The 18,989-nt window shown below is 38.7% G+C and overlaps 1 protein-coding gene across 1 annotated transcript in view; it reads right to left on the reverse strand.

Moving 5' to 3' along the window:
* The window catches only part of LOC128110625 (cation channel sperm-associated auxiliary subunit beta-like), a 195,021-nt gene that overhangs the window by 100,697 nt on the left and 75,335 nt on the right, over positions 1 to 18,989 (reverse strand). Inside the window, exons 10-14 of the mRNA XM_052738258.1 lie at positions 7,194 to 7,260; positions 6,764 to 6,810; positions 5,979 to 6,128; positions 4,471 to 4,629; positions 1,477 to 1,621 (exon numbers count right to left, since the gene is read on the reverse strand). Of these exons, the coding sequence (XP_052594218.1) occupies positions 1,477 to 1,621; positions 4,471 to 4,629; positions 5,979 to 6,128; positions 6,764 to 6,810; positions 7,194 to 7,260 (568 nt within the window). The remainder of the gene's footprint in view (positions 1 to 1,476; positions 1,622 to 4,470; positions 4,630 to 5,978; positions 6,129 to 6,763; positions 6,811 to 7,193; positions 7,261 to 18,989) is intronic.

Here is an 18,989-nt window from a genome sequence, read left to right on the forward strand (position 1 = left end):
TCACAACTGGTAGAAATCTAAGTAACTACTCTGGGTTTCTGAGTTCATGGATCTTGGATGGGAATTTATAACCACCACTTTACTAAACCAGCATAATTCCTAATTGTATTCTAAATATTTATCCTTATATCCACAGTTAAATGTAGCTTTCACCCCTTGTCAAAGAAATTTCTATTTTCACTGGACAGCCATTACAGTGAAGCACAACTAATCAAAAGGCAGAGAACAAGTGATCACGTGGTTCTCAGCTACAACTGATACACTGACAATACAACTCTTGCACCATAGGCTCAGGTAGTATTGTGGAAGAAAGACTGGAAGAGCCAGAAAGGGGAGTCAGGGTATCTTCTGTGTGTACTCACTAGAAATATCAGGGGAGATATACCTATGAAGTCCCAACAATATGACTCCCAAACAAGACTCAAACAAATTACCAACAGAGGAAGAACTACAGGCAAATAAGGAATGCTGAGAGAAGGAGAAATAGCCTTCCCCAGGAAAGAGTATCCTGATAGGTTTGCCCATATCAAGTGGTCAGTGGTGAAATTATATGTGTGTGTGTGTGTGTGTGTGTGTGTGTGTGTGTGTGTGTGTGCGCGTGTGTGTGTGTGTGTGTGTGTGTGTGTGTAGTATCACATTATATATTATTATATACAGTATATGGACTGAACAGATTGTGTGCCTGTGGGTGTACATTTCACAACACTTAATGAAAGATAGGAATTTGAGAGAAATAGGGGCAACATACACGGTAGGGGTTAGAGGGAAGAAAGGAAAGGTAAAATCATGTAATCATATTTTAATAAAAATCATTAACAAAATAGAAAAATAATTCACTACAAGAAGATTTCAAAAACTCAATGAGAAAATGAGAAAATGAAAATGCAGATCAGAGGGATACAGAGATATGAGGACCATTCCCTTCATGATTCAGGTCCCGAGTCTGGTTGGCAGCATTCAACTGTATTGGAAGGGAACAGGCAACAGTAGGTTAGGTCAGTCACTACTAGCTGTTTCTTTCATTGTGCAACTAGTTGACAGCCTTGTTGCTTGATCAAGGGCACTGTGAGAAGGTGGAGGCAAACAATCATTCATATAGTGCACCTCTTAAGTTTCTGTGACCTAAGATGATCTACTTTATCAGCAAGCTCAAAGTAAACACCACCTTCTTTTGAATTGTGTTCGTGAGTATTAAATGATATGCTGTCTATAACATGTTGAGCAAAATTCTATCTCCATTGTGGCATGTACAATTATGTGGTTTGGGAAAAGTACACAGCACTGAGAATACAGCATGCTAACCCATGGTTCTTCTTTTTTAAAGGCTGTTCATATGATTTGTCTCTGTAGATCCAACAAATCCATTACCCACTATATTTGAGGCCTTAGTATTAGTTGATTAATACAATATGTTTTTTAAACATTTGTGACCCATATGTTGAACGAATATAGAACCCCAAATTGAAAATCCCTTACCTGCCTTTGTCATGTAAATCCTTCCATTTTTTGTAATCAAAGATATAGCTGAAGTATAAAAACTATGAACAGTCTTCCTTACATAGTTACTTAGAAAGTCACATACTAATTCAAAAGTATTGCCACCATCCATTGAAAGCCATACCTACAGGAATAAAGAGATAATACCTTGCTAACAACTGCCTCTAATTTTCAAAATCAGCTATTAGCCTAATTTTCCTACAAAAGAAAATCCATGCAGTACTATTTTCCTCACATCTCTATATCCATCACGAACTCAGTCACATATACGCGGGCGTGTTTGTGTGTGTGTGTGTGTGTGTTACATGCATGGGAAAACTACAGGATGACATTGAATGGATTCCTCTGTTGTGCGCTCTACCTTACTGAGACAAAGTCTTTTATTGAACAGGAAGTTTATTGCTTTGGACGTGTTGGCTGGACAGTGACCTCTCTGGATCTGTCTGTCTCTGCTCCCTAATGCAGTTGTTATATATAGGCACAGTCATGCTTTTTACATGCCTTTTACACGGGTGTTGGGGATTTAAACTCAGGTCCTCATGCTTTCAGAGCAAGTGAAACCAGCTGAGCCAACTTCCCAGCCCCACATATTGCATTTTCGATTTGTATTTTTATTATACTTAGGAACTGTACCATCTCTTCACATGTTTGTTTCTATCTTCATTTCACTGAAATGCCTCTTCTTGTAATTTCTCTTTTAGCTATTAGGTTTTCCTGTTAAAAATATTTTGCATAAATTCTTTCATTATTGTTATTTTTTAATTCTCCCCTCCATTGTAAGGCCTATATCCTTGTATTCCTTAAATATTGTGGCATCTATATGTGTTTTTCTTCTCTCCAAGCTGGGGATAGAGGTAAAATTCTATAATCCTAACACTTGGGAGGCTGAAGCAGGCAAGTTCAGGACTAGCTTCATCTATATAGTGCTGTCCAGGCTAGCCTGTACTAGAGTGTAATGCTCTGTCTCAAAGAAAAACAAAATATAGGAACACAAGCCCAAGTGACTAGTAATACACCAGCTCTTTTATTCCCAATATAAGTATCATTCACACTATAGCTTATGTTAACAGGGCTTTTTTTTGCCAGCATTCTTAAAATCACATCAATCTTAGCCATTACATATTTGTTTCCACAAAAGTTGTTCTGATTGTTTGGTCTCTTAATTCCTCAGTCCATTATGAGGGATGAGACTCTGTCTCATTTCTTAGACTAGTTTTGTTGAGCACCATCTAAAGCCTTTTCAATTCACTTCCAGCCATTTATTGCCCATAGTCAAAATACACATATGAAAAATTTGAATCATAGAGTCTATTGACAATATCCCTGATTTACATACATTCTAGCCATGAAATCTGACAGGTACAGTAAACTCTTCCAAAATCAGTTTTATACACACAGCCTAAGAATTCTAGAACAAAATACCAGGAAGCAGTCACAAGGCAAAAAATGAGAGCAAACTTAGCTAAAGTTGGAATTCTACCTCAGTCAGGGTAATACAGAGAAATCAAAATGGACAGAGATTGAGATAAAGCTAGCTCAGGGGTTAGACATTTGCTTAAAGGATGTGTGAAGCAATCTAGACACAGTAGGATGTATGGGTAAAAACGACAATGGCCAGAGGAGAAATTAGAGGTTCTGAACTGTTAGTATAGGAACTAAAATAAAAGAGTTTCAAGAAGCTCTAATGCCACGATGTCACCTTATATATACATCTGCAATTCTGTATACAGTAGAGACCGTAAGCCAAGAAATCATAAGCATTGTTAAAATTAAAATGGTTTCTATGCACATATACACTAGGGAGGCACAGATTCAGTAGAATTCAAGTATGTGTTATGTCAAGGTGACAGAGACTGAATGAATTAACAATGAGGTAAGATGCTAAAAATCAACCTGAACAACTTTTGGTAGACTTTGTCTATTGCCCAAGTTGTTTTACTTTGAGACAGAATCTCACACTGGAGCCAAAACTGGCCTTGGACTGACAGTAGTCCACCCACCTCAGCCTCCAGTCTGCTGGGATCGCAGGTGGGAGTCACTGTGTTTCGCTTCCCTGATTGTTTTCAGTGAGTTTAAATTGGTACTGCTTGTCTTTCCATATGTGTGATTGCTAGAGGGAGTTATTCATAAGCAATAGATGTCCTGAGATAGTCATCAAGTGAACAGCAATTCTAGATTAGACTGTCAATCTCAGGAGTCTTTAGCCACTTTCTATCAAAATAGAAATCACACTTTGAAGTTAATGATTGAGGAACTTGTATCTTGGAAGTAAAACTGTAACCTGTCATGTAGATCTCACAATCTCACAGAGAAACTCTCTTCCCTTTCTTGACTTTAACCAACTGCAGCCATCATAATTTTCATTTCCAGGGGAGAAATCCCACTGTGAAAGTGAACTGTGTGCATTCACTGGAAGTCACCACAGTGCTTTCTTGGTACTGAATTTCTTCATGTGTCATATTTTGTGCTCCTGAATTTGAACACGGCTGTTGACAGAGGTGTTTTGCCAAGTTTTACAAAGCTTTCAGGCTACCAAGACTGGAGGACTGAGAATGGAGAACATCACCAGAAAGAGCTCAGAAAGCAGCAGAGTCAGAAGAGAATGGATAGACAAAGTCAGAGAGAGAGAAGGCAATGTCAAGTGCCAGAAATACCAGATAAAACATACTTTCAGTAGATTAATGGCAAAATCTAGGTCCTAGAGTTGTAAATAGATTAACCTGACAATATTCAGAACCATGGTGCTCCATGGCTCTCTTTTATCAGCCAGTGAACAAATTGAAAGGTTACAACTGACTACAGACCACTAAGCTTAACCCAAACAAACAGTTGATAGACATGTATTGCATTCCCGTCTACTTCTCCCCTCCAGATCAGCAGAGTCCCCCTGCTCTTTATGTACATAGGCACCCAGTCTAAAGAAGCTGGACTACTTACTCTAATTACAAAAGAATAAATTTTATAGCTTCATACCTGATTGCCATAAACATACAGAAAGTGGCTTCGGGGATGGAACACCATTCCAACTGGATAAGAGAATGAGGAGGGAAATTGGAAATTTGGAAATTTTGGTTGAGAATTTGGTATGTCATTCTTGAGCACTGACACAGAGACAGAGGTTCTTTTGGAATTCTAGATAAAACACAAGGAAGTCATAAGACTTATTCTGTCATTCTTTGTCCATGTAATAATTTCTAGACTTTCTCATGACTCAGTTTAAATTAAGACCGGGGCATACCCTTTATCACATCAAAGAAATGGAAAGATTAGCAATCACTGGTAACTCTACTCATTACCTCCACCTGTCCATTTTATAGATGCTGAGATGTAGTATAGGAAACTAAGGAATTTGTTCAAAGTTGTATAATAAATGGCATTGAGAGGTTTGTAAGTCATTACTAAAATAACCAGATAGACTCCAGTGTCCGTGTTCATGCCTTTCACGACACATGCGGGTACCTGACAAAAATCCCAATTCTATTGGGACATAGTCTTGGAAGGAACAAGGCTGTGACACCCTATAAATGCCATCTTGGTATAAAGATAAAGATAAGATGAAGAATTTCACTGATACACAAGGGGGAAACCTGTCTTAGCTCTTTTCTTGTTTGACTAAAAGCAGCAAATTCTTGGAAATGAAACTGCCAACCATTTCCACAGCAGATCTACTCTCAGAAAAAAAAGAGAGCCAATAAGATCTATCCTAAATCTTTTTTCAAGGGCAGTCTTATGGCTCTGAGAGAGATACCTACATGGACGAACACTACTACCTGCTCCTTTCCTGTTGTTCTCCTGAAACCTTTCTACCATAAAAGTAACTTTTTTCCCTAGGAAAACATCAGTTTAATCTAAAGCATGTTCATCATAGGCAGGCATGGTGGCACATGCCTTTAATCCTAGCACTCAGACTCAGAAGCAGGCATATCAGTGTGAGCTTGAGGATACCCAATGCTACATAGGGAGACCCTACCTTGAAAACAATGCAGCTGAAAAAGCAGCTTATTTTAATGTTACATGGGCTTTTGAGGGGTGACCTATATGTCACACTTAGAAATGAGTGAACAGCCACTTAGAGAACCTCTAAATTTCTAATGACTCTGAGAATAATTCTAATTAATAGCCACATTTAAGGACTTATACAACAGAAATTATGTATCTGTGACATGGGTTCCCTTTTTTGTTATTGTTCATCTAATCTAACCCTTTTAAGGAACTTTAGAATTATATGAAAAATATTCGTTGTATACTCCCCTGGAGAATGAGTGTAGAACAATCAGGAAGCAACTGGCATCATGACTTTAATTTTCACCAGCTTGAATGACAAATAATTTAAAAAAACTTCAGTGCCAAACTATTCTATAGATCTTAAGTAATTTTTTCAGTTTTCATTCCTGAGATCATGACAAATTGGAAATGATGTGTGCTAAGACAATTTGCAGTGCTTGGTGATAGAGCAAACAGCTCTGAGCTGTAAGACTTACCTGATTATGGAAGAGATAAATTCCAGTTTTAGTTTCTTGGTCAATAAGAAATGTTACCACATGTGGAAGAAATCTTGCACTTTTAAAAGTAGAAGGTAAGCAAGGCAACCAGTGAAGAAATGGTTCTTTACTATAAAAACAAGAACTGGACTATAAACAGAGAAAAGAAGAGTTAATATTGTTAACACAACTATTTATTGTAGAAAATAAGCTAATGAATCATTGTGTTATTCTGATAGGCCACATATAAGTCAGTCACTCTCTTTCTCTCTCTCTCTCCCACATTCACATGTGTGTGTGCATGCATACACACACACACACACACACACACACACACACACACACACACACACACACGAATACAAAGGCTTTATAAGACATGTTCTTACTATGTGAACCTAGGGTGGCCTAGAACTCTGTAATCCAACTTCATATTGAATTTGTGATTCTTCTGCCTCCACCTACTGATTGCTAGAATTACAGCTGTGTGCTACCACACCTGGCTCACAAATCATAGTTTTAATTCTTTAATATCTATTCCTTTCTTCAGGGTTGATTCAATTTCAGAAGACACTTCAAAGAAAGTTTCTTCTCTGGTATGGATTATTTGGCTAGAGTCACTGGGTTTTAACAAAAGTAGGTATCTGCTATTAAGTCTACCAGGAGACACCACTGGTGGTGGTTAATTTTTTCTGTGTGTTTAAGTACCATATTTTAGATGAACAACAATTCTTGAAATTATGCTTAACAAAATGTCCTACCTTTGAAAGTGTTCTATATCATACCTCACTTAGGGTCCTGTTTCTGTCGAAAGTGATAGTAACATAATCAACTGTAAAGTACAAAGGTGAAGAAATTATGAATGACATCTACATGTACAGCCTTAGGAAGAGTTAGTGTTAGTAAAGCTGCCCACATAAAATCAATGCCAGTTGTGCACCATCTATTAATGGATCATTTAGGCAGGAGTGTCACTCCCATTCATTTTTAGAAAAGCTGTCAGTATGTAGCCCAGGGTAGCCTTAAGCCTGCAGTGTTCCTGTTTATGCCTCCAGAGTGTTAAAAGAATAACAAGTATAAACCACTACCTGGCCTGGCTTTATCATTTTCAGGCCACTAATTCATAATTATTATCACATTTTATTAAATTTTGAATTTAATGCATTTTATGTAATCTATAGTGATAAAAGTCTGCTAACATGACATAAAATTTACCTTCAAAACTTTCTCTGTTTGCAAAACATTTTTCATTATACCACAGTTTTCCTTTGATATAGTCAACCTATAAAAATACATAAATGAAAACAGTAATTGGGTCATATCTGAAGTTAGGATTTTAAACAGAAAGAAATTTATGATGGGGGAATGTCTTTCTTTTATGCTGTGATAATATGTTGCTCTGATTGATTGATAAATACAGCCATTTGGCCTATGGCATGGCAGTTGAGAGGCAGGCCAGGCAGAAAATCCAAACAGGTAGAGAGGAAGGAGAAAGACAGAGCAGAGGAGACACTGCCAGCCAATGCCATGAGAAGTAAGATGTAAAAGTACCGGTAAGTAACAAGCCACATGGCAGAGTATAGATTTATAAAAATGGGTTAATTTAAGATATAAGAACTAGATAACAAGAAAGTAACAAGGCCACATGGCAGAGTATAGATTTATAAAAATGGGTTAATTTAAGATATAAGAACTAGATAACAAGAAGCCTGCCATGGCCATAGTTTAAAAATAATATTAGCCTGTGTGTGTTTATTTGGATCCGAGTGGCTGCGGGACTGGTGAGTGAGAGACAGTTGTCCTGGCCGCAGGCCAGGTGGGACACAGGAAAACTTTCAGTTACAAATTTACTTTAAAAGTACAAGGTTTTGATAATCTGTGGCCATGAGGCAAATTAAGATAGAAAAACTGTGCACATGTAAGAGGTTGCAGAATGGGGGCAAGAAACTGGAATGCACATTGTCACCAGTCACTGAAGGAAATACAAAGGACTGTGGATATTCCTGGCTATGAATTATCTTTCTGACTCCCCCACAAGAAACTCCTTAAACCTTTCACCACAAACTCTGCCTCAGTTGCCACCCAGCAGGGTAAACTCCTGCGGGAAGCCTCCCCCACCAAAACCCCCCCATCGAACCAACCCTGCATTCTATACACCCTGCTTTAATACCCATCTGCCTGTGAATCCAGTAACTTCCTGAGACATGGAAACCAAACCAACAGCTCTCATTGGACCAAGAGGTGAGTGACTCTTCTCAAACCCAGAGAGTCCTGCCCGTAGTCAGTTCCCCAGAAATCCCTACCCAACTCTGCCCTAGTTGCTGGCCAGCAGAGTAAACTCCTGTGGGAAGACCACACCCCACAACCCCCCATAGGACCCTGCAATCTACAAGTTCCACATCCTGCCCCAATACCTAACCACATGTGACCCCAGTAACTTCCTGAGGCCGGGAAACCACACTGCCAGCTAACATTGGACCAAGAGTAACTTCCTGAGACAGGGAATCCACCAGACCTCATTAGACCAAGAGTGGTTTCTGAGAGATAGAATCTGCCAGTTCTCATTGGACCAAGAGAGGCTTCCTGAGACACAGACTCTGTCTTCTCTGAATGGATCAAGAGCCCTAATAAGACCAAGAATGTCTCCATGAGTCACAGAATCAACTAGCTTGGGTTGAGTTATGAGCAGCTCCCTGAGACACAGAATCTGCCAACTCCAATTAGACCAAGAGCTAAGATTGGACCCAGAAGGGCCCCCTGAGACACAGACACACAATAACACAAGAGTGGACCAATAGCAACTTGTTCAGACACAGTCACCTCTTATACTTATTAAAGGAAGAGAGGGGTAGACGTCAATGCAAAAATACATACAACAACATAAACAGCAGCAATGCAGCATCACCAGAACCTAGCCCTCGTCCAACAGCAAGACCTGAACATCACAATGTAGAAGAAGAAGAAAGCAACCATAAATATAGCTTCATGTAGATGGTAGAGGCCTTTCAAGAACAAATGAAAAAAATTCCTTAAAGAAATTGAGGAAAAGGCAAACAAAAATTGGAAGAAATCAATAAATCCCTTTTTTAAAAAAGCCATGAAAAACAAATTAATCATGTGAGGAAAACAATTAAAGACGTGAAAAGTGAAACAGAAATTATGAAGAAGACACAAACAGAAAGAGTGTTGGAAATAGAAAATCTGAGTAAATGAACAGGAAACACAGATGGCAAGCATAACCAACAGAATACAAGAGATGGAAGAGAGAATTTCTGGTGTAGAGGATACAATAGAGGAAATAGATTCGTCAGTCAAAGAAAATACCCAAAGTCAAAAAATCATAACACAAAATGTCCAGGAAATCTGGGACACCATGAAAAGGCTGAACCTAAGAGTAATAGGAACAGAAGAAGGAAAAGAATACTAACTCAAAGGCACAGAAAATACATTCAAAAAAATCACAGAAGAAAACTTTCCCAACTTAAAGATGGAAATACCTATGAAGATATAAGAAGCCTATAGAACACCAAACAGACTAGATCCCCCCAAAAATTCCCCTTGACACATAATAAATAAACAACTAAACAAACAGAATAAAGGAAGAATATTAAGAGCAGCAAAGGAAAAAGGCCATGTGACTTATAAAGGCAGACCTATCAGAATAACACCTGACTTCTCAATGGAGACTTTAAAAGCCAGAAGGACCTGGACAGATGTAATACAGACACTAAGATACCATGGATGCCAGCCTAGACTAATATACCCAGAAAAACTTTCAAACATCTTAGACAGAGTGAACAAGTCATTCCAAGACAAAACTAGATTTAAACAATACCTGTCCACAAATCCAGCCCTATAGAAAGCACTAGAAGGAAAATTCCAACCTAAGGAATTCAGATACACCCATGAAAACACAGGCAATAGATAACCCCACAGCAGTAAATCCCAAAGAAAAGAAATACACACACACACACACACACACACACACACACACACACACACACGAACACCAAAAGACACCAGGAAGTAGCAATCACTGGTCATTCTTAATATCAATGGAATTAATTCATCTACAAAAAGACACAGGATAACAGAATGGACATGAAATCAGGACCCATCCTTATGCTGCACACAAGAAACACAACTCAACATCAAAGATAGACACTACCTCAAGTAAAAGGCTGAGAAAAGACTTTCCAATCAAATGGTCTTAAGAAGCAAGCTAGTGTAACTATCCTAATATCAAACAAAATAGACTTCAAACTAAAATCAATGAAAAGAGGTTGAGAAGGACATTACATACTCATCACAGGAAAGATCCAACAAGATGAAGTTTCAATTCTGAACATTTATGCCCCAAACACAAGGGCACCCACATATGTAAAAGAAACATTACTAAAGCTTAAATCACACATAAAACCCCACACATTAATAGTGGGAAACTTCAATACCCTACTCTCACCACTGGACAGATCTGCCAAATGGAAACTTAACAGAGAAATAATGGGTTTAACTGATGTTATGACTTAAATGGACTTAATTGATATCTACAGAACATTCCAACCTAAAAAAAAGAATATACCTTCTTCTCAGCACTTCATGGAACCTTCTCTAAAATCAACCACATACTCGGTCACAAAGCAAATCTCAACAGATAAAAAAAAATGTAATAACCTCCTATACTCAATTAGACAACCATGATTTAAAGTAAGATTTCAACAACAACAAAAGTTACAGAAATCCTACAATCTCATAGATACTGAATAATGCTCATCTGAATCACTAATGGGTCAAGGAAGAAGTAAATAAAGAAATTAAAGACTTCCTAGAGATCAATGAAAAGGAATGTACTACATACCTGAACTTATGGGACACTATGAAAGCAGTGCTAAGAGGAAAATTCATAGCACTAAATGCCCACATAAAGAAGTTGGAGAAATCTCACACTAGTGACTTAACAGCATACCTTAAAGCTCTAGAAGAAGAAGAAGCAAAGTCACCCAGGAGGAATAGAGGCCAGGAAATAATCAAATTGAGAGCTGAAATCAATAAAATAGAAACAAAGAGAACAATACAAAGAATTGATGAAACAAAGAGTTGGTTCTTTGAGAAAATCAACAAGATAGACAAGCCCTTATCCAGACTAGCCAAAAGGCAGAGAGAGCATCCAAATTAACAAAATCAGAAGTGAAAAGGGAGACATAACAACAGACATTGAGGAAATCCAGAGAATCATCAGGTCATACTTCAAATGCCTGTACTCCACAAAATTGGAAAATCTAAAAGAAAGGAATAATTTTTTTCTGGATAGCTACCACACACCTAAGTAAAATCAAGACCAGATAAACTATTTAAATAGATCAATAAGCCCTAAGGAAAGAGAATCAGTCATTAAAAGTCTCCCAACCAAAAAAAGCCCAGGACCAGTTGGTTTCAACACATAATTCTACCAGATTTTCAAAGAATAGCTAATGCCAATACTCTTCAAATTCTTCCACACAATAGAAACAGAAGGAATGTTACCAAACTCCTTCTATGAGGCTACAGTTACTCTGATTCCCAAGCCAAACAAAGATGCAACAAAGAAAGAGAATTGTAGCCCAATCTTCCTCATGAACATTGATGCAAAAATACTCAATAAAATATTGGCAAAGAGACTCCAAGAACACATAAAAATGTTATCTACCATGATCAAGTAGGCTTTATCCCAGAGTTGCAAGGTTCGTTCAACATACAAAAATCTGTCAATGTAATATACCATATAAACAAATTGAAAGACCAAAACAACATGATCATTTCATGAGATGCTGAAAAGGCCTTTGACAAAATCCAACACCCCTTCATGATAAAGGTCTTGGAGAGATCAGGAATACAGGGAACATACCTAAACATAATAAAGGCAATTTACAGCAAGCCAACAGCCAACATCAAATTAAATAGAGAGAAATTCAAAGCAATTCCACTAAAATCAGGAACAAGACAAGATTGTCCACTCTGCCCATATTTATTCTATATAGTACTTGAAGTTCTAGCTAGAGCAATAAGACAACAAAAGGAGATCAAGGGGACACAAATTGGAAAGGAAGAAGTCAAACTTTCACTATTTGCAGATGATATGATAGTGTACATAAGTGACCACAAAAACACTACCAGGGAACTCCTACAGCTGATAAACTCCTTCAGTAATGTGGCAGGAAACAAGATTAGCTAAATAAATCAGTAGCCCTACTATGTACAAATTATAAATGGGCTGGGAAAGAAATCAGAGAAAAATCACCCTTTACAATAGACACAAATAATATAAAATACCTTGGGGTAACTCTAACTTAGCAAGTGAAAGACTTATATGACAAGAACTTTAAGTCCCTGAAAAAAGAAATTGAAGAAGATGTCAGAAAATGGAAAGATCTCCCATGTTCATGGATAGGCAGGATTAACATAGTAAAAATGACAATCTTGTCAAAAGCAATCATCAGATTCAATGAGATTCAATGCAATCCCCATCAAAATCCCAGCACAATTCTTTACATGTCAGGAAAAAACAATACTAAAATTCATTTGGAAAAATAGAAAACCCAGGATAGCTAAAAGAATTCTGCACAACAAAGCAACCTCTGGAGGCATCACCATTGGTGTCATCAAACTCTACTATAGAGCCATAGTAATAACAACAGCTTGGTATTGGCATAAAAATCGACATGTGGAACAATGGAATCAAATTGAAGACCCTGACCTAAAACCACATACCTATGAACACCTGATTTTTGACATAGAATCCAAAACTGTACAATGGAAAAAAGAAAGCATCTTCAACAATGGTGCTGGCATAACTGGACATCAACATGTAAAAGACTGCAAATATATCCATATCTATTGCCATGCACAAAACTCAAGTCCAAGTGGATCAAAGACCTCAATATAAAAACCAGTTACACAGAATCTGATAGAAGAGAAAGGAAATAGTCTTGAGCACATTGGCACAGGAGACCATTTCCTAAATATAACACCAGTAGCACAGACACTGAGAGCAACAATTAATAAATGGGACCTCCTGAAACTAAGAAGCTTCTGTAAGGCAAGGGACACAGTAAATAAGACAAAACGCCAGCCTATATAATGGGAAAAGATCTTCACTATCCCCACCTCTGACAGAGGGCTGATCTTCAGAATATATAAATAACTCAAGAAACTAGACATCAAAATACCTAACAGCCCAATTTAAAAAAATGGGCTATAGAGCTAAACAGAGAATTCTCAACAGAAGAAGCTCAAATGGCCAAAAGTCATTTAAGAAATTGCTCAGCATTCTTAGTCATCAGGGAGATGCAAATCAAAACAAATCTGAGATACTATCTTACACTTGTCAGCATGGCTAAGATCAAAACACTGAAGACAGCTTATGTTAGAGAGGATGTGGAGCAAGGGGAACACTCCTCCACTATTGGTGGGAGTGCAAATTTGTACAGCCACTTTGGAAATCAATGTGGCAGTTTTTCAGAAAATTCGAAATCAGTCTTCCTCAACACCCAGCTATACCACTCTTGGGCATATACCCAAGGAATGCTCAATCATACCACAGGAATACATGCTCAACTATGTTAATAGCAGCATTATTCGTAATAGCCAGAACCTGGAAACACCCTAGATGCCCCTCAACCAAAGAATGGATTAAGAAAATGTGGTACATATCACTATAGACTACTACTCAGCAGAGAAAAACAATGACATCATAAAATTTGCAGGCAAATGGATGGAACTAGAAAATATCATCCTGAGTGTGGTAACCCAGACTCAGAAGGACAAACATGGTATGTAGCCAATTATAAGTGGATACTAGATGTAAAGCAAAGAAAACTAGACAACATGCCACAGCTCCAGAGAGGTGATCTACCAAGGATGACACAAAGAGGGATACATGGACCACCCTGGGAAGGGGAAATAGATGAGATTTCCATGAGTAGACTGGGGATGAGGGGTGGGCAATGGAGGGTAGGGGATAAGGGATGAGAACATAAGGGAAAGGGGTGGTTGAGCTGGAACAGGGATGAAGTAGAAAAGCAATAAAAGAGATACCATGATAGAGGGACATATCATGGGGATATAGAAACTGGGTTGGGGAAGTTTCAGCATTTCCCAAAGATGATCCCAACTTGGACTACAAGAAATAGTGGAGAAGGTGCCTGTACCAAACTGTCTTACTCCAGTGATCAGACTGGTGAATAACCTAACTGTCATCACGGGGCCTTTCTCCAATGACTGATGGAAACAGATTCAGAGATCCACAACCAAACACCTTGCAGAGTCCAGAAGTCCAGTCAAAGAGAGACAAGAGGTATTCTATGAGCAAGTACATCAGGTTCATGATGGGGAAACCTGCAAAGATGACCAAACCAAACTAGTGGGAACTAATGACGGTGGGATCAATGGCTGTTGGGCCTGAATGGGACTGGACTAGGCCCTCTGCATGTTGAGGCAGTTGTGTAACTTGATCTGCTTGGGGGCCCCTCTGGTGGTAGGATCAGAATCCATCCCTGGTGCATGAGCAGGCTTTCCAGAGCCCACTACCTATGATGGGACACCTTGTGCAGCCTTGAGGCAGGGGGAAGGGCTTGGACTTGCCTCTACTGGATGTGCCTCCCCATGAGAGGCCCTTGCCTTCATGTGGAGGGAAATGGGGCACATAGTTTGTGAGGGGGAGGCTTGGGGGCTGGAGGAGGGAAGAGGGGGTCTTTGATTGGTGTGTAAAATGAATGAAAAATTTTTCTTAATAGAAAAAAATTGATGAAGTTAAAAAAAACATTAATGAAACAAAAAGGCCATTTAAGAGTGAATGGCCCATGACTTTTTTTATATTATGCTATATCATCACTCAAACTAAGCTGTTAAAATAAAACTTTTGGATTCTCATAAAAGACTTCAGGTTTCAGGATAGTATTATTATTATTAATCTGTGTTGCTAGAGTTTTCCTACCTGACCCACAGTCAGGACAAATCTCTCTCACCCTCCAGTCCCAAGCCGCTTAAACCTGATCAAATAAACACAGAGACTTATATTGGTTACAAACTGTATGGCCGTGGCAGGCTTCTTGCTAACTGTTCTTACAGCTTAAATTAATCTATTTTTATTAATCTATACCTTGCCACATGGCTTGTGGCTTACCGGTACTTTACATCATCATGGCGGCTGGCAGTGTCTCTCTGCCTCAGCCTTTCACTTCCCAGCTCTATTTTCCTCCTTGTCCCGCCTACACTTCCTGCCTGGCCACTGCCAATCAGTGATTTATTCATTGACCAATCAGCAACACATTTGACATACAGACCATCCCACAGCAAATCTGGGAAATTTTTATAGAACCTTTTTGGGCATTGAATTATGCCTCTTCCTTCTGTTTAGATTTTTCCTGCATTTTTCTACATGAATCGAAACTGAAACAGCCAAGTGATTGTCCTTAGGGATGATTTAATTAATATGAGACTGACCTCATGCCAAGGATGAGTCCAGAATACTGTCCTGACCCAGAGTCACATGTTAGGAATAAACACATGACTTGGATCACATGAGCAATGAAAACCACTCTTAGAGATGAAGGAAAGACTTTTTATTCCTTTTGGGATAGCCAAACATAGCTACAAGCCTGGCAGCTATTCTTACTAATGGATGGGGAACAGTTACTTAGAATAAAGCTAGTGTAAAGAACAGCACAGCCAAATTTGAGGACAGAGACCCATGGACATCTGATATTCAAGGGAATCCAGCTAGTCAGGAAGTCAGACTCACCCTTTAAATTCCCTATGATTTCAAAGAGCCAACAGCTTCCTCTCTTTTGCTGAAATCAGTTTAGTTTGGTTTCTGTCATTAGTCCTCAAGAGGATATTTGGAAGCAAGCCTTTGGTAGGTGATTAGGTAGAAGAGTTTGATGCCTTTCCTGATTTGAAGGAGACTGGATAGGTAAGACCTGTACCCTTATTATAGAGAATCCAGAGATCTATCCCCACCCCTTCTGCCAAGTAAGGTCACAGGGAGGGACAGCTGTTTGTGAACCAGGAAGTGGGCCCTCACCAGACACTGAACCAGCCAGTCACTGCTCGTCACTATTTCCTCAACTTTTTGCCTTGTACTTAATTGAAGCATTCTCATTCATTTCTTTTGTTCTGGACTTTGGTTCTTTTGTATCAATAGTTTGTAGATACTGATTTCACTGTCTTTGAATGTCAGTGATTCTTTTAATGGGATCTAACAGTGAGGCATGTTTGGTGTTTGTTCTCCCTATTTAGAACATTTTTAGGTGAGGTTTCCTAAGGGAACAGAATCAATATAACATACACAACAGGCGATTTATTAGATTGGATTATACAGTCACAGACTAATTTGTCCCCCATGGCTCCACATAGTAGAGAGCTAGAAAATCAGTTGTTTCTCAGGCCAAGAAGCTGGAACCCTCAGAACAAAAAGGACCAATTACACAACCCAATTCCAAAGAGAAGACCTGGAAGTATCCTGGGGAATTGTTGATTCAAGTCCATGTTCACAGGCTAGAGAATCTGCTATCTGATGTTCTCCTATAGTCCATGGTGGAAGAGAAAAAATGCACAAATACCTGCTCCCCACCAAGAAGAGTCCAGTCTGTCTTCATGTGAGCTTGTCTTTCCTACTTTTAGTTCAACCCAGGCTATTGTATGGCTCGACATGCCTTCAGGGTGGCTATCCCCTTCTTGGGATCTGCACTGAAGCACTCTGGAAACACCCTCACAGATATATCGAGAAGTGTGCTTTACCAAATGCTTTAGGAATCTATCATATCAGTCAAGTTAACAATCAAAATCAATGATCACAGGAAACTTGTGTACCATTTCTCTCTAATCTTCCAGTTTAGGAGAATTACTAGAATTTGAGTATATGTGCTTTTTTCCCCCAAGCTTGCCATTCACTTAGTATTTTTAAAGACAGAATCTCATGTTGCCTAGGTTGGCCTTTAACTTGCCATGAGGATGACCTTGTAATCCTGAGTGCTGGGATCACAGTTGTGCATAATCATGCCTAATATATGAAGTCCTGGTGATGGAACCCAGAGCTTAGTGTATGTTAGCCACATATTCTACCAACTGATCTAGATCCTTAGACTTGGATCATTTTCAATTTCACTGCAATTGTCTTCTATTATTTTGTTGCTCCTTGTTTTCTTTTCTTTCTGAAAATTCTATTTCTCTTCCAAAGTAAACTGATAATCTATTTGTTCAACGATATTTACTGAGTGCTTACTTTAACATGACTCTGTTACCAAGTCAATGGGTTCCTTCATCATCACAAGAAACAGAAAGAGATGCAATTCACAGGAAGAAGGAAAAAGACACTTTTTCTTCTACTTGTACATAAAAGAATCAACATGTAGGTAGAAAAAAAACTTCCAATCATACTCAAATCAGAGACAGGTATGCAAAGGTTTTATGATATTCTCAGATGTAAGGGACCTGGTCTCCCTTCTGAGAACTGTATCACTCACCTTGTAGAACTTCTGGACCTCTTCTTGAAGGATCATCACTGCTCTGAAATTTCTAGCAACTTCTCCCAAACATGGAGATGTTTCTTCATCTTCACCTTCTGTGGCACTAGTCTGCATCTACTCAATGGCTATGCTATCCATCATTTTATTTTATTTTTAATTACAATTGTGGAATTTAGTCCCAGATTGTGTTTTTGTGCTACAAAAACTCCTAATGCATTTTGGTTGCCTTTCTTTTCTGTTCCTCCTTTCTTTTTCTCTCTTCTGATTCTTCTTTTTTGTTTGTTTTGAGACAATGTTTCAGTCCTGGCTGTCCTAGAACTCATCATGTAGATGAGACCAGGCTGGCTTTGAACTCACAGAGATCTTGCCTGCCTCTGCTTCTCAAGTACTGGGATTAAAGACATGTACCACCATGTCATGCTTTCTTTATTCTTTTAATATCTCAGAGTCAATAACAATGAGCATGGTAGTAACTCTGTTTTTTTTTTCTTTTAATATCACAGAGTCAATAACAATGAGCATAGTAGTTACTCTGTGTATGCTCATGATTTTGTTAACTAAATTTTGTTGCTCTGCTTTACCACTACCATTCTCAAACATCCTTGATTTTAATGACTGTGTTCTGCTGGAATTCCAGATGAGCTCAGACATAGTTTTGAAGGGAGAACTCAAGAGTGCTTTTCAGAATACATCAAACTCTGGCAATGCCTGAATGTGAGAAGGCAGTGCTCTCTACTCCTTTGAGTGGCTGTTTCTACACATTGGAATTTCACCATGGAAAGCCTTTCCCTGAAGGTGTCCTTCAGCCTGTCATATGAGGCTCCAAAAAAACTCAGCTCTCCTTTCTAGCAGTCTTCTCTCTGCTCTCTCAAAGCCACTCCCCCACCCCATTAATAAGGAAATCCATTTGATAGTTCCTGGAGTTCTGAGGGTGAGCTCTCTCTGCAGGATCCTCTACTTGCCTTTCCTTTGCTGCCCTGTGTTGCCACAAGACATGATCTAATTATTGTAGTTCATATTCTCCTGTTTAAACAGAGTGCCCTGAGCTTGGGGAAATAATTTCCGCATTCTATTTCAGTAAAACCACAAGTCAATGTTTGTATATACTGAATACATTGGTGCTGCTGGGAATTGAACCCAGAGCCTGAGCATGCAAGGCAAAGACTCTACCATTGAGCTATATCACTAACACACAACATTTTTGATTGGCCATTGGCTGAATCTGAGCATGGGAATTGAGATAAGAGATAAACTATTTCCATTTGTTCTTTCCATCATTTATTTGTTTTCTCTACTGATTTCCTAGTTCTCTATTTCACTTTTCCTCCTACCAATACTTTGATATCACAATTAGTTCTATTTGGTTCCTGAGAAGTAAGTTTGGTTTCTTTCTTGTAGCGACTGTGTACAACACAGGACAGAATGGAAGGGGACATCCAAAGGCCTGGGAATGAATATTTATAATTTTCCTTATAGTTTCAAAACTGACAATGTATGCTTATGTGTT

Source organism: Peromyscus californicus, unplaced genomic scaffold (genome assembly GCF_007827085.1).
Source record: "Peromyscus californicus insignis strain IS unplaced genomic scaffold, ASM782708v3 Scaffold_15__1_contigs__length_86483966, whole genome shotgun sequence".
Lineage (NCBI taxonomy): Eukaryota > Metazoa > Chordata > Mammalia > Rodentia > Cricetidae > Peromyscus > Peromyscus californicus.